Below are 21,660 nucleotides of genomic sequence, written 5' to 3'. Positions count from 1 at the left end.
AATAATCCATTGAGAATCTCCTCAGGACCCTCCGTTGTTTATCTTTTTCTTTTGAATCTTTTTTATTGGGTAGAGCAGGAAGAAGTTAGAACAAAAACAGGGGGTAAATACCCAGCTTCTGGTTGCTGGTTTTATTTGCCACTCTGTAAATATGCTTTGCTTTGATGAACAGCTTTGTCAAGGTTGCTTTAAAGCTGTGTAAGTTAAGCTACAGCTCCGAGGAACCTACACAAAGTAACCCCTTCCCATCAAGCTTCCCATCATTCTTATACAAGTATCAGTAATAGAAACAGGCTTGAGGCTACCCATCAAGCTGCTCATTAATACAGGTGACATGGATAGATATCAAGTCTACTGTCTTGGGATTATGTTCTTTTTTCTTCTCTAGATCAATCTGGGGATGGTTTTGGTCCAAGCTGTTTTACTCTATTAATGAGTAAACTTCTTGTATTGCAATGGGCATGGTCCTGTTTGTCAGGCTGTGACTGAATTTCTTAAAGCCATAATTAAAGCCCCAAAACATCTTTTATCATTAGGTAAGATATTTTCTAAAAGCCACAGTCCAGTAGAAAGATAAACTCAAAAGAGACCAAAAAGATAAGAAGCTTCTTACCAAACAGGCCTTCCAAGCTTTATCTTAATCTTTGGAGCTGTGGAAGACCTTTTCAGAAAACCCAACAAATGCCAGTGGCCACTACCGTTTGATTTTGTCTTTAATTAGAAGAAAAGCTTTCATCACTATCCTAATTTCCTTAATTTAATATCCCTTGAGTTGGGTGTGGTTGACACATGAACACTACTTCCAGTCTATCTGCTTATATTTTATATACCAAAAGTGAAAAAAAAATAATAAAGGAAATGCAATAAAAAGAACCCTTTTTGACTTCATGGATATGGATGAACACAGAAGCTAAGTGTCAGCAAAATCTCAAAAGTCCCATTGTTTTCTCTCCTTTGTGTCTTCATAGACCATGGTTATTACTTATTAAGAGTAATATGAATGTGTTGAATGTCCAAATCAAAACCTTTATATCTGTAATGCTTTGGAATTGATTGATGTTAAATTCAGCGATCATTATTATTTGAAGTTAAGCTCCAAAGAGGGAGTTGTTTGGCACCACCCATCATATTTCTTGAGCCTTTAAGCATATATAATGAAAGCAATATTGTGAACAGAAGCAGTATTCCTCTGCTATATTGGACTAATTGGAGCATGCAAGAGACCAAGGAAGCACAACTTCATTAAGAAAATTAGAGTAGAATACAGAGATCACAGAGACACATATCTATATAATAAACTAACTAAGAATTACTTTAACACATGATAGTCATCACTACAATAGAGGTTTCCAGTGATTGGCTGGAATTAAGCTGCAAGGTTTATTATAAAGGTATTACAGCATGTAGTATTCAGGTTAGAGTCTGATATGACTTGATCAATGGAACCAGAGAGCCACTGAGGTGGAGGGACATAACTTCATTGGTGGATCCTACCAGCTTACCACCAATGAACACAGCTGGTACAGGTGCATTACAGCCCATCCTGGAGAGTGCCCTCTCCATTTCCTTTTCTTCAGGGTCCTGATCCAGCTCATGAACCATGGGGTTCACCCCAAGTTCATGAAACAGGATCTTGACAGCATAGCACATGCAACATGAGCTCCTACTGAAGATCACCACTCCTTTCTCTGAAGCCACTCTCATCACCTTCTCCATTTCCAAGACACCAAATGAAGCAACAATGCTTGGACTGTCGAGGCGGCCACGCGTGCGACTCAAATCAAACTGCTAATGGGACCAAACTAGACCAAAACCTAGATAGCTCTATGCCTTTCTCCACTTAGCAAGTGCTGCTCATCTTAAAGTTGAGGTATCAGTGATGAACTTGACAACCAACTTATATTCTTGGGTGGAAAGAGAAGAGAGTAGAAGACTCAGTCTGAACTGAAGCACTTGGGCAAAGATGGGCTTGACAAGTTAAATGAGTGAGTCATGACAACTATTTATAGTGATCAAAGGAGGGTGGACTGCCTCTATTTCTTTAAGCAAGTCAATTCAAAGGGGAATTTGGCAAGTTGAGAGCCCATAATACCCCTGATATTTTTCAACTCCAGCAGACTTGTTGGATATCAATTTCACCATGCTCTTAAAGCCACAAGTTGCAGCTCTGCTTTTCTGGCTCTTCTTTCAGAACCAAGTATTCTCTATGGTCCTCATATGTGTTGACGTGGAGACAAAACTATGTACCATTCTTCTTGGTTTCCTTCTCTTCCTGCAACACCAATCATCTTGATGCTTCAAATCCCCATGTAGAATGCTTCTGCTTGGCTATCATAGCCGTCCATTTTCTCCATCTTGGTGGTGGGACTAGGAGATGGCTGTGATTTCAGATTTCTGAGGGAGAGTACAGTTTACTTATCCCAAAAAAAAAAAAAAGGTACATGTGGCAAGCTTAAACCTGCTCCCCACAAGATGCTAGAGCCACACATCGAGGACATCTCTTGTACTTGTATGTTGTCATTCATGAAGAGATGTCCCTGATGTGCAGGTCTTGTGAATAGGGTGTGGGTAGCGTCTTATAGGTAGCAGATCCAAACTTACACGTGGCACGTTACATCATTTAGTTGTGCCCTTTTTGCTTTTGTGAATGTGGGCTGGGATTGAGGAATACCCTCTCTCCACAAAGAAGCCCACATGCATACAAGTAGAAAATTCTGAGTGTGGTGAGTTTATTCCATATCCCCTCTCTCTCTCTCTTGGTAGGTTCTCTATCAAGAAAGATTGCAATCTGCAAAGGAGATTGCTTTCCGGGGAATTCGATTCCCTGTGCCCCGCTGTCACTTTCCTTCTTCAAATTAACGACCATTTATATGGTTCTCTGCTTCTCTGCTCATATACAAAGTGATGATGTAAGAATTGTTGGTGGCCATTACTCTAGATTTGTTATAAACAATGAAGGGGTATACAATGGGTTATGCAATCCAATCATAAGTAAACATATCAGCAATCCGTACAACTATCAGATGCAGAAGCAAAGTATAAGGTCTGAGTGAGTGAACATACTTGGGAGAGGAGATCCAGATTCCAGACTGTCTAGGCCCATGGTCCAAGCTAAGGTTGGCCCTCTAGTTGAACTGGGCCATGTTGAGACCACAATGTGCAGAAGTCTCAGACGACTTGTGGACCATAAAATTTTGGGTTGATCAATACAAAATTACAAATTGGTAAGAAATATGCATTAGACATCACATGAGGGCCACTTCAACTAGAATGATTATATTAAATATCACCCATTTGGAGCGAGAAACATCAATTTGACATTTCAACAAACAGCTTCCCACACATGCATTTTTAAGGTGTTCGTTTCGATTATAAACAACATAAAATAACAGTTAGATACCAGTTTGTATTGATCAACTTAAAACGTTTCTTGTAGAAACAGCAATGGTACCAACTACCAAGTACAACCAAAGACCCAAGCAATGCATTGAACTTAACAAACAGCGCTGTAAGCATTGTAGATGAATCACTATATGCATAATGGTTGAAAATGAATGAATAGCGTTATTAGTGCCCATTTGGGAGGGCTTTCGGGATGTGGCTTCTGGCATTCTGATCTGGGACCCACACAGAAACCTCTGAAGCTGTGTGCAGGGGCGGAGTTAGGGGGGACCCAAGGGAGCCATGGCCCCTCCTATGGTCCAGAAATCTGTATTTTGAATACATTTTTTGTATGTAAGTTTCCTCCCTCTCCTCACTTCTCACCCAATGGTTGGCTCCCCTATGGCCCATCCATAAGTTTTGCCACCCCCCACCCTCATAAAGAATTCTTGGCTCTGTGGTGAAAATCTGAAAAGCCAACATGAGCGCTCTAAACACCATAATCATGACTGTAACATGAAGCTACACATTATCCAGAACGCGGGTGATCAACCAAAACGGCTCAATTAACGCAACTCAGGCGTTAATCCGCACCACACACACGCACACACACCATGACAATTTGGTTCAACAAGCAATTGATGAATTGGTTATATAACATATGGCTAGCTAATGTAGTTATAGTCAATATCTTCAGACTTCAGGCCAGCTTAATATGTATAGGATCAGTGGTCGGAAGGTAAAGCAGTCAGACTCCATGGAGAGCTTCATTTCTAAGCAGTTTAATGTTGTACAGTGGCACTTCAATCCACTACTATATAAATGCTTTCTAAGTGGAGGCATAAGTGTTGCAAGGAATTTCTGTACAGGAGTCGAACCAGGAGGATGTGGCCGTTTTTATTGGAGGAATTTGATTTAATTATGTACATATTGTCTCTGATTCGTAGCCATCCAGAAGAAGAATCCCACAAGGATAAAAGAATAAAGAAGACTAGACAACACTCATTTTTTGTTATTTATTCCTTATTAAATTGAACTATAAACTAAAGGGGGAGAGAAGTTTAAACTTTAAAGCATTGGGTATTTATTATAACAGCCTATTCTCATGAATACCAATATTAATGTTGTTATTCTCTCATTAATTAGTACATTAGCTAAGACAGCCGCAAACACACAAAGAGAAAGAAAACAAAAAAGAAATAGAGAATTACTAGGAGAATTTGTGAAATGATCAGACAAGATTATTTTTGACATGGTATCAGAGCTGAGTTTGATAATTTATGATCATCACTTAATTAAAGCCAGATGGCACCGGCCGCTTTCAGCATTGGTACAAGCGATCCATCAAGGTGCAAAGACATGACCTTTTGTGTCGAGCCTACGAATTTACCGCCAATGAACACGGTCGGCACCGCAGGGTTACACCCAAGTCTCAAGAGTGCTAATTCCATGTCTCTTCCTCTATAGTCTTGATCGAGCTCGTGGATTGCTGGGCTGACCCCCAGTTCATAGAAGAGTCTCTTAGTAGCATGAGACATGCAACAAGAGCTCTTGCTAAAGATCACTGCAGCATTCTGTGATGCCAACTTTGTTATCATATCCATTCCGCAGATCAAAGAAAGAGAGAAGCTAAACTGAATTTGAGAAGCTGGTTTATTGAAACCCAAAGAAGAACTAGCTAGAATGAAGGCTCAGAAATTCTGAAATTTGGGTGAGAATGAATGTGAGTGAAGAAGAGAATGAAATTTTCTGTGATGGGCTTAGCTCTGGAGCTCCCTTATTTATACAGGCCGGTGAGGGTGGTAGATAACATTGTTTAATACAGAAAAAAAAATTATACACATTAAAAAGAGAAAGGTTTCTTTAGATCTTTTGAGGATGCCCCAAAGGCTCCTTATCATTTGCTAGACAGGGACCTTGGTGCATTACTATAGATGGAATTACAAGTTGGAGAATCAGATGGGGAAATCTGGCCCTACATGAAAGGAATAAACTGCTTAGGAAGGTACAAGTACAACTTCACATTTTGGTGTGACAAAAATACCCTTCCAAAAAGAAGGATTGTACAAATTAACCCGTATGAAACTATTAATACCAATGTTCAGAGAACCGGACTGGTCATCAACCTAGAAAAGGGAGGGGTTTATGGGTTAGAGATTCAACTCGGATTGACCAGCTGGTCTGGTCCATTTTTTTAAACACCGATTTATAAGGATATTATACAAACTAACATGTATGCTGAGTTACCCTACCGTGTATATTAGTCATTGATTGAAAGTTTTAAAATTTACAGCCATTTTTTATATGTCTCATTTAATAATCCAACTATATAGGGTTATCGGTTACATGAATGCTATTCTACCATTCAGTTTTGTTTAATGTCATATTCATTGTTGAATTGCAAGCATTTAAATTATCGATCCATGTCCTTTTTGATCTACCCCTAGACCTTCTAGCCCCTTCAGCTTGTTACTGATCACATTTTCTTATGGATGCTATAGGTGGTCTTCTATTCGTGTGATCGAACCATCTCTGCCTATTTTCTCTCATTTTATGACATGTTGGAGCTACTCCTAAGTTCATACAAATGACATTGTTTCTAATCCTATTCTTTTTAGTTTTTTCACTCATCCATCTCAGGATATACATTTTTGCCACACTTGTTGGATTTTGAGAGGGGGGAAAGTTGGTTAATGGGATTTTAGTTCCCATTGACCAAGAATCCCATGTTTATTTTTCAGATTTATGTGGGGATCAGGGAAAGTTTATTTTCTTAGGTACCACTTACCTGGGTAAGTAATACCCATCTCCTAGGTGGGTAAATAGCTTTCCCACCTAAGGGGAAAGTTGCTAACACTTGAATGAGATAAAAATGTCCCTTTAAATAATAGATTTTTTTTGACTAAAATGGTCATTACCTTATTTACCTAGGAAATAAAAAAATATGAGTAAATGCACTTACCCAGGTAAATAACTCACCGAAAAGTAAACGGGGCCTAAGAATTCTCATTTATCACTGTTCTTTTGTTTAATACAATGATATATAATATTAGTGATATGACCAAATTTTCTGCATATTTTCTAATGTTTTAATCTTGTCTTGGACCTGGATGTATTTCTTTGTTTTTCTTTAGGTGGGTTTTGAGAGGGTGATATTGAATGCTTTTTTGTACTGGAGTTGGAGCAAGGCAGATTATGTCCTCCCTTGTTAATTTTAATTTTCTAATTGATAATTAATGGTCAGTGGAATCTAAATGTGGCCACTCTTCCACCTAGAGTAAAGTTTGGGATTAAAAAAATGTTGAACAGATTTTCCCTCTAAGTCAATGCATCAACTTGTGATGTCATTAATAAAACATTTTCAAAAAAAAAAATAGTAACCTGTTGAGTTAATCAGAGGGATCATTGTTCAACTATTTGAGTTGGTGGGTTGTTGATCGAATCAATGGTTTTTTTTTTGTAGTATAACGGGTTGAAAGTTGACCCGAACTAGTAAGGCGATTGGGTCATCTATTTGATAGCCTATGTCAACAATAGTTTGCAAACAATGCCTTTCATGACCCTAGATATTGTCTTTTGGATCAGATAAAATTCACCAAAGCTTTATTGATAAAATTAAAGCTGTAAATGGATTGGATTGGACCAGATATACATATATCTAGATCAAAATTTATTAATCATATTCAAATTCAGATATAATCTTATCCATCAGATTAAATTGGATTTTGGACATTTAATAAATAAATTAAAAATGAATTTGATATTATATATCATGAAAAGAATATAAAACCATCTCCAGAGGTAAACAAAATTTCAATTCTCCCACTATTTATCATCATCAATCTATGATCAAGAGTTGTTTTCAGAAACATTATCATCTAAAGCCAAAACACTTTTAAGCCCAAAACTAATAAATTAAAATCGAGTGCCCCATTTGCCAGGGCTTTCCCACAACAGCTTAGGCCCTGCACAAAAAGCCAGGAAATTGTATTTGGTGAAAACCCAGCTTTTCAATGCAGAAGCCCTCCCAAAAGGGTTACGAGGCTTTGTGCTTTTGGGTTTTAAAAACACAAAACCTGATGCTAATGTAAATGCACTAAAAACACAAAACAATAAGTCATTTCAGTTCAGTCACTTCAGCTCTTATCAAACGGTCCCTTGTCTCCAAAAAGAATTTTGAGAAGATATTTACATATAATCCTGATTAGTTGATTTTGTCCTTTTTCTTTTTCTTATTTGATTGCATCTGCCGATGAGGAGAAAGAGCATAGAATTTATCTAACACAACACAGATTCACTTTGCTTTATCTTTGCATATTTGAAGAGATGTTGTCATCGAATTCATATGATCAAAACAGCAAACAAAAAAAAAAAGAAAAAAAAACATTTCCCGTAAAGAATGTCAAATTACAAAAAATAAAAAAAGAATAAAATCAACGAACGATATCTAGTCCAAGTCATGCATCCAACAAGAAAAAAAATCATTAGTTGTTTGGTTTCAACCAATTCTATAGAATCGCAGAGAAATTCAATGAGTTTCAAACTTTTGAGAAACAAGGGGTTTGGTTGTCCCTATATAGAATTAATGCAAAGGCTACTAACCGAATCTTAGGAATGAATTCAGCTCTATATTTGTCCTTCATTCATTCTAAGTGTCAGAATTCTAAGAATCATTTTATACAACGACAGCACCATTTGTTTTCCATCACCAAGTGCTCAAAAGAAATAAATTAGATTTTTATAGATTTTTCCATCTCATAATCTTTTTTTTAGATTTATAATGCTAAAATAGTATTGAGTGAAAGAATCTATTACAATACCAGGGAGTATGTAATATAAGTAACGTTTGAGACAATACATTCATAAAACCAATAAAAATTTTTGAGGGAGTACAAACCATTAATTTCCCTAGCCTAGTTGAGAAACCACTTTGTCCAACTCAGGAAACCACACTATCAGGCAGGCTGAACCTGTGGGCCTTGGCAAACCAGTTGAGCCAGATATGCAATCCCACACTTGAGTTCCTTTGGTTTTTGCCATGTACAGTTGTTAGAGTTCATTTTGGAAGAATGACGGTTCAGCCCACGGTCAGAATTTTTATGTCCAAAGTACAGTTGGGTTGGGTATCAGTTCAGAATTGATGCCAATTTACGAGCAGGTATTGGTGTATAGAATGAAGATTTTTGACATTTTGAATATTTATAACTCTGGAGTGGAAATTAAAAATCTGCATTAGGCCTGTCCATACTTCTTTGGTTCATTTTTGCTATAGGTCTAAATCTGAGAATCGTGACTATAAGTCACTTCATTGTTTTAGCCTTGGGCTACATGTTATCGTAGCAAAAGTGGTTTGTAGTTTTTTTGACAATCCATCCATCCACTATCATGGTTTAAAGTATCGATATGCCTATTAGATGTTTCAATACCATAATATTGTTTTTTTATTCAAAATAGAGGTCTATCATTGACTTGCCAATACGATACGATATGCCCAATACACGATGTACTTCCTATAACTGTTTGATACTTCTAATGGCTTACTTTCTGAAGTTTCATGAATGGAGAGGGGTTCGGAAAGGGGGATTGCATATTTTAGTGTCGATAGATAATCGTTGCACACTCGAATCGCGGCATCATAGATAAGGTGGGTCATCGATGTACCTTTTTAAGTTGGTGATGCTGGAGATAGCCTATAAGGTCGGTGCAAAGTGATTGTTTATTCCACCTCTCACTCCCTAGCCTCATAGAACCCTCCAATTGTTAATGAACAAGTGATTGTTTATTCTTCCTTTAAGGGTTTTGAGACCGGACTCGTGCATGGCTGAGGGCCAATGAATGGGGCCCAGCCAAGTATATGGAGTGCCTTTGGCTTAGTGAGGTAGCATTATTCATTTAGTGTGTTTGTTTGTTGCATTTTGCGTTAAGTGTTGGGCTGATGTCAGCTCTTTAATTTATACAAAGACTCGCTCTTTTGAGGGTCTTTGAGGTTGAGGTTGATGTCAAAGGCCGCTCATTAACAATGGTCGAGGTCCCATAAGCTCATGCCTAAGCTAAAAAAGGCAAATAGTAGGGTTGTTCATAAGAAGGCCCAACCCGACCAAATCGGACCGACCCAACCCGAGTCAGCCAGGTTTTCATTAGCACGGGTCGATTTCGGGTTGTGCAAATTCCTAAACTGATGATTCGGGTCGGTTTCGATTTTCACACAAGAAAACCGAAATCGACCCGAACCGAATCGACTTAGTCAAACATGAAGTTCCAAAGCCCATTAGGCCACCTAGTTTTTGAATGGTTGCAAGAAACTTTGGATTAGTGAATAGTGATTAATGAACAACTTTTGTGATTAACTTTTCATTTAAATTTTATCATAGGAGATGGTTGAAATGATGTTCAATTTATGACTGTTTTTAAAATTAGCAAGATTTTATCACAAGGATGAACTTAGAACCGAAACCGACCCAACCCGACTCAAATCGACCAGGTCGGTTTTGCTTAACACTGGGTCGGTTTCGGTTTCTATGTCAGGTAACCCGACCAAGTTGGGTCGGTTAGAAAAATCGTAGTAAACCGACCCAACCCGACCCGTGAACAACCCTAGCGAATAGGCGTATGATCTTCCGAAGGTCGTGTCCTTGGGCTGACGTCTAGTTCGAACATATAACCTTGGTGAAGGTTGTGTGCTGTGGCCGATCGTTCGATTGAGGGGTCCTGGCGAGTGAAGGAGGCGAGAACGTATACACCAAAGATTCAAGTCGAGGTGAGAGAAACTTGTACACTTTATTTACAAAACTTTCAATAGTCATACTTACATCATAGATAGTGCATCCAGATGTCTTTGGAGTTCCCAGTACGAGGCACTGATCTTCTATTCATGAGCAGAGAGTAGGAAGGCTGAGGTTTCTCATCCCCTTTGGGGGCCTAGTCAAAGATATGGCCGTAGGTGCATTTGATCAGGGAGTCTACTGGGCTCGACCACGGCTCGGGGGTCCGTCTCTGAGGTTGATCCCCTCCTTGCGGTAAGGCTCCTTAGTTCTTGTTTTCTAGCACTACAGTGTAGCACTGTCTGATAACTTGTTGGTCCCTCCTGACTACTACTACGCCATGCTTGATGGGGAACTTCATGACAAGGTGATAGGACGAGATGACTGCCTTGAGTGAATGAAGGGTTGGTCTCCCTATGATAGCATTATATGGGGAGCCTTTCTTCACGACCAAGAGCTCGATCATCCTGGTGATTTGCCGAGGCTCTGTCCCTACTGTGATGGGTAGGGTTATCTTCCCTTCGGGCTTGATGATTGCTCTAGAGAATCCGACTAGTGGCATGTCTGCAGGTTGTAGCCGATCTAGCATTAGTTGTATCTTCTCGTAATCGTTGTAGAACAAGATGTCAACCGAGGAACCACTATCTACGAGGACTCTCCTTACCACATAGTTGGTGGTGGTGACAAATACTACCAATGCATCATCGTGGGGAAATGAGATCCCTTGCAAGTCGTCATTGGTGAAGGTGATGGTGCCCTCCAGCTTCAGTTTTCTAGTCATCAGGCTCTGGATGTTATACTACATGGCGTAATTCTTTCGGGCCGAAGCCGACACTCCACCCAAGAACGAGCCTCTAGTGATGACATCGATAACTCCAACTAACGGTGGCGAGTTTGGGACTTGGTCTATTGATGTCACTGCGAGGATGAGGCATTGATGTCGCCCTCGATGTACTCTTTCAGGTGCCCATGGCGGATGAGGGTTTCGATCCCGTCCTGTAGTTCATAGCAATCTTCGGTGTCGTGGTGGTATTTGCAATATTTCTTGGGGTTACCCCTTTGGGGGTTCCTCTTCATCTTGGCCGGCCACTTCATGTACTCCTCATTCCTTACTTGCATAAGTATGTGCATTCAGGTGGAGTTGGAGTATACTTATTGAAGGAAGGGGTCGATGGCTTCTTCTCGTTGTCTTTGTTAGTGTGGCCATGGTCACGGCCTTCCCTTTCCTTCCTCTTCTTATCAGTGTCCCCTCGGCTGGGTTCAACCTCTGGCTCATTGAGGCACTTGCTGACCTTGACTTCCTTGGAAGCAATATACTTTTTTGCCTTCTTCAAGAACTCTGCCTTGTTCTTGGGCGGGGTCTTGGAGATGGACCATTTGAGGGGTATGAGCCAAAGGCCGTTGATAGCTGCATGCATAGACACCAAGGGATCAAGGTTTTCTCTTACTTTGAGCTCTTCTTGCTTGAATCGGTTAATGTATGCCCGAAGGCTTTCTCCGTGCTTCTGCTTGATTGACATGAGGGATATGACGATCTTCTGACATCGTCGACTATTGACAAAGTGGGAGAGGAAGAGGTCGGCAAACTAATCCCAAGAGTTATTGGACTGAGGAGGGAGTGTGGAGAACCATCTGCATGCTGCTCCTTTGAAGGTAGCTTGGAAGGCTCGACACATTAGGGCGTCGGAGTACCCATAGAGGAGCATGAGTGCCCTGAAGCTCTCCATGTGATCATTTGGATCATTGCTCCCATTGTAAGTCTGCAGAGTGGGAGCCTTGAAGTGAGGCGGGTGTGGTTATAAGGTGAAGGAGTCATTGAAGGCGTCCATCCGAGTGGATGAGGGGTTTTGACTAGTGGAGGCATCACCTCGGTCCTCTTTCACCTGCCGAATTTGATCTTGGATGGCGCCTATTTGTGCCTATAGGTTGCCAAGGCATCGGTCGATGGGGGCCTGAGCCTTGTCTAGGTTCTCTCTCACACGAAACGGGTCGACCCTATTTCCCGAGTGCTTGGATGTCGGTGCATCCTGAGCCTTATGAGCTCGGCGATCATTGAGAAAATTGCGAAGATCTAACACTAGTGGGGGGGGAGGTGTAGCGTCGACCTCCAGCCCTCGGAGGAGGGTTGTAGTGGCTAGAGCGCCCGCCATCGTCCTGATTTCTCTCTACATGGTGGTGATGGTGGCCGTGGTCCCAGTGGTTATCGTGGGACCCCACTAGATCAGCCCTCTGGATGGGAAGCCAAGATGTCTTTGACAGGGACTTGCAGACCCACCGGCTGTTGTTGTTGGACGTTGAGGGGTCGGCCTTCCCGGGGCCGATTGAGCGCTACCAAGTGGTGCATGAGTGGAGCACCCACTGTATTTCCCTGGCTTCTGACGCAGGGGGGGTGGCACCGTTGGGGTGGCTTCCTATTGGATGCCCCACCTCATCCAATCTTTGGACTACGTTGTCTAGCCTGTCGAGGACTAGCTTGAATTGGTCCATAGTAACCAAGTTTTGAGCAATCTAAGTGTGTTCTTTCTTATCGTCCATGTCAGATACTTAATTAATGAAGTTGAGTTTTTCTTTTTTCTTAGAGGGAAGTCTTGGAAACGTTCTCATAGACGACGCCAATTGTTGTTGCCAATGATGGGGCCGGGGGAAACAAGGGAATTGCGTTGGTGTCTGAGGCCGATAGGTCCAACTTGTAAGCAGGAAAAGAGTACATGTCAGAGGCCCCAGGTGTTATCCCAGGGGCGGAGACTTCAATGGTCAAGTTAGTCAAGTGCCGAAGAGGGGTCGAACCAGGCTTGAGGCGAAGGCTCAAAGCTTAGTCCTTAATAGCCAAGGAGAATTCTCTTGGGATTCGAAATGCAAGAAGACAAGTGTTTGTATGTAAGTAAGTGGCCTTACCTCTAGATGAGGAGCCCTTTTTATAGCTGAACTTTCCTTGGAGTGGTTGGAGGCAATTAGAGATGTGCGGCCAGGATGTCATCTGATTGATGCCACATGGAACGATCCGAGGCTTGCCAAGTATGCCTACATCAATATCCAAATTCAAATAAAATCTTATCCATCAGATTTAAATCAGACTCAAATTGGATTTGGACATTTAATAAATAAATTAAAAAATGAATTTGGTTTTATATATCATGAATAGAATATAAAACCATCTCCAAAGGGGTAAACAAAATTTCAATCTTCTATTTATCATCATCAATCTATGCTCAAGAGTTGTTTTCATAAACATTATCATCTAAAGCCAAAACACTTTTAAGCCCAAAACTAATAAATTAAAATTGAGTGCCCCGTTTGCTAGGGCTTTCCCATAGTAGCTTAGGCCCTGCAGAGAAAGTCAGGAAATTGTATTTGGTGAAAACCAATCTTTTCTGAAGCAGCATAGTCAACGCAAAAGCCCTCCCAAAAGGGCTATGAGGCTTTGTGCTTTGGGGCTTTAAAAACACAAAACCTAATGCTAATGTAAATTTACTAAAAACACAAAACAATAAGCCATTTAGTTCAGTCACTTCAGCTCTTATCAAATGGTCCCTTAGAGTCTCCAAAAGTAATTTTTAGAGCACATTTACATATAATCCTAATTAATTGATTTTGTCCTTTTTCTTTTTCTTTTTTTCTGGATTTATCTGATTGCATCTGCTGATGAGGAGAAAGAGCATAGAGTTTATCTAACACAGATTCACTTTGCTTTATCTTTGCATATTTGAAGAGATATTTTCATCAAATTCATATGATAAAAACAGCACACAGAAAAAGAAAAAGAAAAAAAAAAACATTTTCCGTAAAGAATGTCAAATTACAAAAAAAAAAGAATAAAATCAACGAAAGATATCTAGTCCAAGTCATGCATCCAACAAGAAAAAAAAAAAAAATCATTAGCTGTTTGGTTTCAACCAATTCTATAGAATCGCAGAAAAAATCAACGAGTTTCAAACTTTTCACAAACAAGGGATTTGGTTGTCCCTATATAGAATTAATGCAAAAGGCTACTAATCGAATCTTAGGAATGAATTCAGCTCTATATTTGTCCTTCATTCATTCTAAGTGTCAGAATTCTAAGAATCATTTTATACAACGACAGCACCATTTGTTTTCCAGCGCCAAGTGCTCAAAAGAAATAAATTAGATTTTTTCACTTCATATTTTTTTTTGAGATTTGTACGGCTGAAACAGTATTAAGTGAAAGAATATAAAGAGAATGACGGTTCAGCCCAGGGTCAGAATTTTTAGGCCTAAAGTACAATTAAAATAGGTGACAGTTCAGAATTGATGCTAATTCACGGGTGAACGTTGATGTATAAAATAGAAATTCTTAACATTTTGAATATTTACAGTATATAATATAAGTAATGTTTGAGACATTACATTCATAAAACCAATAAAACTTTTTGTGGGAGTACAAACAATAAATTTCCCAAGCCTAGTTGAGAAACCACACTATCAGCCAAGCTGAACCTGTGGACCTTGGCAAACCAGTTGAGCCAGATATGCAATCCCACACTTGAGGTCTTTTGGTCTTTGTCATGTACTGTTGTCAGAGTTCATTTTTTGCTATAGGTCTAAATCAGGGAATCGCGGCATCAGAAATGGCCCCTCCAAGAGTTCCCTCCATCAAATTTTCAGTGGGGTCATAATAATACATCAAAAAATTTGATTTCATTGTTTTAGCCCTGCACTATACGATTATCATAGCAAAAGTGGCTTATAGTTGTCTTTGATAATCCATCCATCCACTATCATGGTTTAAAGTATTGATATGACTATTAGATGTTTTAATACCATAATATTATTTTTTTTAATCCAAAATTGGTTAGGGGTCGATTTTAAGCCTGCCTATCATTGAAAATTTGAAATATTTTAAACTCTTTATATTTAAAATATCATTGATTCATCAATACGATACCATATATCCAATATAGGATGTATCATATTTATGGATATGACTATTAGATGTTTCAATACCATGTATATGTTTGGCATTGACGCTGGAGGTGCAGCACCGTTTTTTCAGAATACGATGCTGCTGATGTGTGGATTGGAAGTATTGTTGCTGCCAGGTAGGACGTTTCACGGAGCAACAACTTTTTCTGTTTAGTACTAATGCTCCGGGAAACGTTTTCAGCACTGGTACCCATTATTCAATGCCACATCACTGCCCTGTTGGCAGCAACAAGTTGCAGCTCCAGGAAATGCCAAATTTGACATTGCTCCAAACCATGCCTTCCCGATTTTCAAGGCATGGCTTGGAGCACCGTTCGGTTCCAAACAAATGTTTGTTTCCTGGAGCACCATTTTTCCCGACGTGGGGCTGATGTGACACTGTTTTCTGGAGCAATGACAACAATGCTAAACTGACGCCATAATATTATTTTTTTATCCAAAATTGATCAGGGGTCGATTTTAAGCCTGCCTATCCCTGAAAATTTCTAAATTTTTAAACTCTATATTTGAAAAATTAAAATATCATTAATTTATCGATACCATAAATTAAGGTATATTTTTATACTTTAAACCTTGTCGACAATATCATTCCTTAACTGTTTGATAATTCTGATGGCTTACTTTCTGATGCTTCATGAGCGGAGAGGGGGTCGGAAAGGGGGATTGCATAATTTAGGATTTAGAGTTTATAATCGTTGCACACTCGAATCGCGGCATCAGAAATAAGGTGTGGGTCATCGACGGTAGCTTTTTAAGTTGGTGATGCTGCAGATGGCCTACGAGGTCGGTGCAAAGTGATTGTTTATTCCACCTAACCTCTCTCTCGATTCATAGCCTCACAGAACCACACTCCAATTGTTAATAAAAAAAGTGGTAGGAATCCCATTCACCATCTCTAAAAGAAATTCATTCATGCAATTGCTAGCCCCCCTCCTTATATAAAGCAGTATATGCGCAATACCCTTTAATTACCATTACTTTTCTATGTTGATTCCAAAGTGTTCAATTCTTATGGTTGGTTAAACAGCCCCTAATGCAACCATCACACTTACCTAATCTTGACTCTTCATTTAGACCTAGTTTTACTTTAATAATGGTGGTGGTGTAATTAAAACCTATGATTAAATAACCCATAATAATGGTGGTGTAAACAATTAAACCAATTCCAAAGTGTGGATCAAATAACCCATAATGATGGATTAATGGAAGATGTTTTCCTTAAAATTAAAGGATTCAGCTACAATGCAATGCGTTCACTACTTGATGCTGCCAAGGATGGGTCGAGGGCAATAATGTAATTACACTTGCATAGAGGAGGGCTAGTTGAGTCCGAGGGTTGATGGACCCGAGGGCTTTAATGTCCAACCTGTGAGCATGGGAACACTAAGTGCGTAGCAAGTAGTTGGATGAGGCCCGAGTAGACACACCTATTTAGCTTACATAATAAGTGACACACCTAGCAAGTGTGCCGCAAGTTAGGGATTCAAGAGCAGTAAAAGCCAAGATAGCTTACATAATAAGTGACACACCTATTTATACTTGAGCTTGGTAGGAGTTTGTTAGCCGTGGACGGCCAGGATGCGATCTAGCCCATGCCACATGTCGCCATCCTTGGCCTGCCATGTGCAATTACATCATTTGCCCCCCACTCTTGAGGCCGTGGTGGAGGTTTGAGTGGGGACCTCGGCTTCGACCGAAGAGAATGTAACGTCACTATTGGGAGTCGCTAAGTGGCATGTTCTAGCGAGGACCTCGACTTCGACTTCGGCTTTGTCAGAGATAGCCTTGGCTTAGAAATGTGGAGGTGTCGGCCTTAGCTTCTTAGGGCTTTCCCTCGTTGGTTGGTGACAGCTACTTTGGAGTTTATTTTGCCTCTTAAGAGTGTCATGGTGGGCCGAGGGGAGGGGGGTATCGTGCCTTGTACAGGTTCGTGATGCTTGTACGTCCTGATCGTGTGGTTTGCAAAAGTATTGGCGAACCCGTGTGCAGGTTAGGCATCAGCGTCGACTGATTGCTGTCGCATGTGATACGGGCAACGAATCGGCTTTCCATAGCCGTGTGTGAGACGGGTGTCAGCATCGATAATTCGTGACCGTACATAGGACGGGTGTCGATGTTGGTAGGTCGTGACCGTACATGGGATGGGTGTCGATGTCGATGTCGACTGGTCGTAGCTGTATCCGAGACGGACATCGGTTCGTCCGGGCTAGGTGACTCTTGGCCTAGAGTCAGTGGGTGAACCAGCTGAACTGCTAGGCATCGTTTCGCATCCCTGAGGTTGACGACGCGTGTCATACGTTAGATTGGGCTATTAGGTCGGCTGCTCCACGACTGTTGGGCACCAGCTTGCCTCGTACTACCACATCCATCAACAGTAGTGAGCCTAAGGGCCTGCCTTCAAGGCTTGAGATCGAAGTACTGAGGGAGAGGACTGCTCCTGTAGGCACCGAGTGTAGCTGACAGGGCGATGACTCTCCTGATGAAAGTGCTAGGTCAAGAGGTTAGCGATGAAGGACCGCCCTTCCGAGGGCAATGAAGGAGGTGCGAGCACGACGAGTGGACGCCTGGCCGAGGGAGTCATTGGGGGGTCCCGCCACTCAGGGCCCCATACCTCGTCTGAGCTAAGGGACGACATGCCACTGATGACGCAGCACACCTTTTGCTCCCAATGGAACATCATAGAGGGGGACTCCTTAAGCACCCCAGGGGTCAGTCGGGCCCTGCTCACAAGGATGTTGCCGCCTACGAATAGGCACGCCATGACTCAGATGGGCGTGTAGGGTGTCCGGGACACCCTCTTGGATTGTCTGGACGATGTGAGTAATACTTCTCTTTACTTTTAGAAAATTTTCTTCTTCTTGCTTTCCCTTTGCTAGCAACTATATTTTTATTGCAGGCGTCTTATATTGTCGTCGGCTTGTGTGACAAGGTGGAGATCCTCCTAGCGCAATTGGGGGCCTTTGAGGAGAAGAGGGAGCAATTGGAGCTCCGGGTGGCAGAGGCAGAAAGCGGCCGAGAGGCGATTGCCCAGGCCATACGGGAGGAGCGCAACTGGAGGAAGGACCTAGAGGCCGAGGTCACGGATGAGAGAGAGCTTATGAGGTCCTTGAAGGCTTCTTTGAAGTCGGATGAAGAGAGAAAGCTTCCGAGGAGAGGCTGCTCGCGGCGGATGAGAGATGCGAGCCAAATGAGAAGAGAGCCGAGGAGGCTTTGGAGGCTTGGAAGGAGACCCTAGAGTACTAGAAGGAGTTGGCCATCTTCAGTGCCTCTTCGTATCTGGAGGGCATTGAAGATACAAAGGCCCAAGTCTTGGCCCTGATGCCCAGCTTTGACGTTAGCCAGTTGGGGCTCCAGTTTGACCTGGTGGCTGAGGAGTCCCTACCAGCCGACAGGGTGCAATCGTCTGAGGGCCAAACCGTTGGAGATTAGCCCATGCAAGTTGATGAAGGTAGACCTGTTCATGGGTTGGGCTTGGGCCGGGCTTTCACTCTGTTATAACAGATTTTTCTAAGGCCTGAGCCCAAGCCCGGCCTGACCATCGGGCCTATAACTTGGGCCCGAGCCTGACCCTCATAAAAAGCCCGAAGCCTGGGCTTGGTCTCGAGCTCGAAATTTAGCCCATGCTGTTATTACTGCTGAAGCGAATGAATATATATATATATATATAGAGAGAGAGAGAGAGAGAGAGAGAGAGAGAGAGAGCGAAATTATAAAGAAAATAAAAAAATGTATATATTTTAAATTATAAGTATATATATTTTAATAAATATTAAGTTATTTATATATTTTTATAATATATAAAATACACATTATGTATTTTATAAAATATATAATGCTGAATCGGGTCGGGCCAGGCTCGAGCCAGGCTTTTTTGACAAATCCCGAGCCTGGCCTGAAACGCAGTCGGGCTTACTGTGTTAGGCCCGTGGGCCTAATTACATGACCATGCCTGATCGGGGTTCGGGCCGGGCTGGGTCGGGCCATCGGGCTACCCGGCCCATGAACAGGTCTAGATGCAACCAAGGGGAATGCCAAAGTTTGAAGGGGATCAACCTCCCCCATCCGAGGCCAAATTTTTGTAAAGCTATAAAGATCACATCAATGAAATTCTCTTTTTGCATAACTTGTGCCTTATTTTTCTACTTGTATTTTTCTTTTTTCTTTTTTTTGGCGTTAGGGGCTGATGCCCCCTTCCGAGAGGTCACAAGTAGCGAAAAAGGTAGTGGCTTTTTACTTAGACATTCGCTTAGGAAAGAAAGTTAAGTGCGTTAGGTTGAGGTTGAGATGCACCGCCGAAGGCTTGGGGCCCCTTTCCTTAGTAGGAAGGAAAGGGAGGAAAATGCCCTCCTGGCTTGTTTATCCCCGTCAAGGTAGCTAGACTGAGGCCAAGTTATGCTGTTGGGGATTCGGAGTGAGGCGCATGCCTTAACTTGCATGACTCAACCTTCCTTGGGGACCTGGGGTGTGAACCTATGGTCAGCTGAGGCCATGGGGACATGCCTGGCCGAGGTCACAAGGTGCTTCCTGTTTTAGTGAAGAAACTTGTCCATTTTAGTGTGTTTGTTCATTGGGTAGTGGGTCGAAGTCTTTGGCCGTTACCATAGCCGAGGTTCTCGAGGTACTCTGTCTTAGCGAAAAGGGCAAGTAGGCATATGACTTACTGAGAGTTGCGTGTCATGGCTGTCGTCCAATCTGAGCATATAACCTTGGTGTAGGTTGTATGCTTCGGCTAGTCGCATAGCCGCGGGGTCCTGGCAGTTGAGCGCAGTTAGAATGTTTACACTAAAGCTGAAGTTGAGGGGGGAAGAACATTGCACTATTCATTGATAAGCCTTTAAAAGATTACATCTCATTGGTAGTACATTCAGATGTTCTCGGAGTTCCAAGTATGAGGAACCGGTCTTCCATTCAAGTATTTTAGCCGAAAGGTGCCAGGGCCGACAACCTGCTTGATTTTGTAGGGACCTTCCTAGTTGGGGCCGAGAGTTGTAGTAGTGAGCGACCCTTTACTGATAGGCCGCAACCCTGAGTTGAGCTTGCTCTCGGATGCCTCCAACATGTCCAAATTATTTCTAAGTTTTTCATCATTCTTGGCTTCATTGTATGTCTCGATTCAAAGCATTGGTTGGTCGATCTCTACTAGAATGACAACATCGATTCCATAAGTCAAGTTGAACGGGGCCTCACTCGTGGCAGTTCGAGGTGTCATCTTGTAAGCCCATATAATGCATTGTATAACTAGTCGTTCCAGAGGCCCTTGGCTCTATCTAGCCTTGTCTTCAGCCCATCCAAGATAGTTCTATTGGTGACCTCGTCTTGGCTGTTGATTTGGGGGTAGCCTACCGAGGTGTACTACTACTTGATGCTGAGGCTGGCACACTATTCTCTAAACCTAGCATCATCGAATTTCTTGTTGTTGTTAGTGACAAACATGTGGGGGATTCCGAAGTGACAAATTATGTTTTTCCAAAAGAAATTCTGGATCATGTTGGCCGTGATGGTGGCCAAGGGTTCAGTTTCGACCCACTTGGTGAAATAGTCAATTGCGACGACGAAGTACTTTCAGTAGAGGAGGGCTAGTTGAGTCCGAGGGTTGATGGATCTAAGGGCTTCAATGTATGACCTGTGAGCAAGGGAACATGTTAGAGGCCCCCGGGTGTTATCCTAGGGGCGAAGGCTCCAATGGTCAAGTTAGTAAGTATGTGGCAAGGGGTCAGACAAGGCCTAAGTAGAGATAGCTCAAACGAGGTCACCAAGGAGTTTGGGAGCTTAGAGCAGTAAAAGCCAAGATAGCTTACATAATAAGTGACACACATAATGGGAGGTGGGACTTTCGTTCATTTGACTGGTTAGATGCCAAAAATGTTGGTATCATTTAAAGGCAATACAAAGTAAGATAGTAGTCTTTTGTGCAGAGCAGTGGATTAGAAAAAGTTCAAGCATATTATAATGGAATTAAAGAATTTTTGTACAAATCACAGATAATAAGGGTCCCTTTGGTTCGCAATTGGAATCAGAATCAAAATTGGAATGGGCTATTCCCATAATCTATTTGATTCAGACATGAATGGGAATGAGAATTGGAATCAGTAGGAGTGAGATTTCATTCTTGGTGACCTGCTTCTTTTGGGAGACTTACTTCTCCTCTTTGATTTGTTGTTGTCTGCCTCCTCTTCAACTCTCTTCCTCTTACTAGACAGCTCAGACTGCAATCCTAGTGCTTCTTTCTCTTTTATGAATTTATTCTCCACGTTGAGGAATTCTTCCATAGTGGCCAGAGGGTTCAGTTCTATCTCCCAGTGTAGGTGGGGTGTTGTACGCCATTCTTGGTCGCGTGAGCTGTACGACTATGTTCAAGTCTGGGATTTGTAGACGTTCCATGTTGAATTTTTTATATAGTTCTGGAGTGTTTCATTAAGTTTTTGTATTACATTAAGTAGGCAGGTCATAGACTTGGAATGTTTTTGCTTATCGCAAAGTGAGTGATGAACAAGTTGGTGAGCTAGTTCCGATTCTTTATGGAACCAGGGGCCAATCCTGAATACCAAAGTCAAGCTTCATCTCGAAGGGTGATGGG

The 21,660-nt window shown here is 41.7% G+C and overlaps 2 protein-coding genes and 1 pseudogene across 2 annotated transcripts; all 3 read right to left on the bottom strand.

Annotated features, from left to right (window-relative positions):
* Positions 1 to 1,220: 1,220 nt before the first annotated feature.
* LOC104586169 (monothiol glutaredoxin-S11 pseudogene) lies at positions 1,221 to 2,026 on the bottom strand (annotated as a pseudogene).
* A 2,205-nt stretch (positions 2,027 to 4,231) lies between these two features.
* Positions 4,232 to 5,155, bottom strand: LOC104586178 (monothiol glutaredoxin-S10-like). The gene has a single exon (XM_010243339.3). It carries the CDS (start codon positions 4,983 to 4,985, stop codon positions 4,677 to 4,679), a length of 309 nt encoding a protein of 102 aa, XP_010241641.1. The 5' UTR covers positions 4,986 to 5,155; the 3' UTR covers positions 4,232 to 4,676.
* A 5,252-nt stretch (positions 5,156 to 10,407) lies between these two features.
* Positions 10,408 to 10,923, bottom strand: LOC148800803 (uncharacterized). Its single transcript, XM_088903845.1, has one exon. The coding sequence runs from the start codon at positions 10,921 to 10,923 to the stop codon at positions 10,408 to 10,410; it is 516 nt and encodes a 171-aa protein (XP_088759971.1).
* Positions 10,924 to 21,660: the final 10,737 nt, after the last annotated feature.

The sequence above is a fragment of the Nelumbo nucifera genome, chromosome 4 (genome assembly GCF_055504915.1).
Source record: "Nelumbo nucifera cultivar China Antique chromosome 4, China Antique-T2T, whole genome shotgun sequence".
Classification (NCBI taxonomy): domain Eukaryota; kingdom Viridiplantae; phylum Streptophyta; class Magnoliopsida; order Proteales; family Nelumbonaceae; genus Nelumbo; species Nelumbo nucifera.
This window is presented reverse-complemented; position numbering and strand designations above follow the sequence as displayed.

Coding starts and splice junctions, on each gene's coding strand:
- LOC104586178 (XM_010243339.3), bottom strand. CDS start 4,985: ATGGATATGATAACAAAGTTGGCATCACAGAATGCTGCAGTGATCTTT.
- LOC148800803 (XM_088903845.1), bottom strand. CDS start 10,923: ATGACTAGAAAACTGAAGCTGGAGGGCACCATCACCTTCACCAATGAC.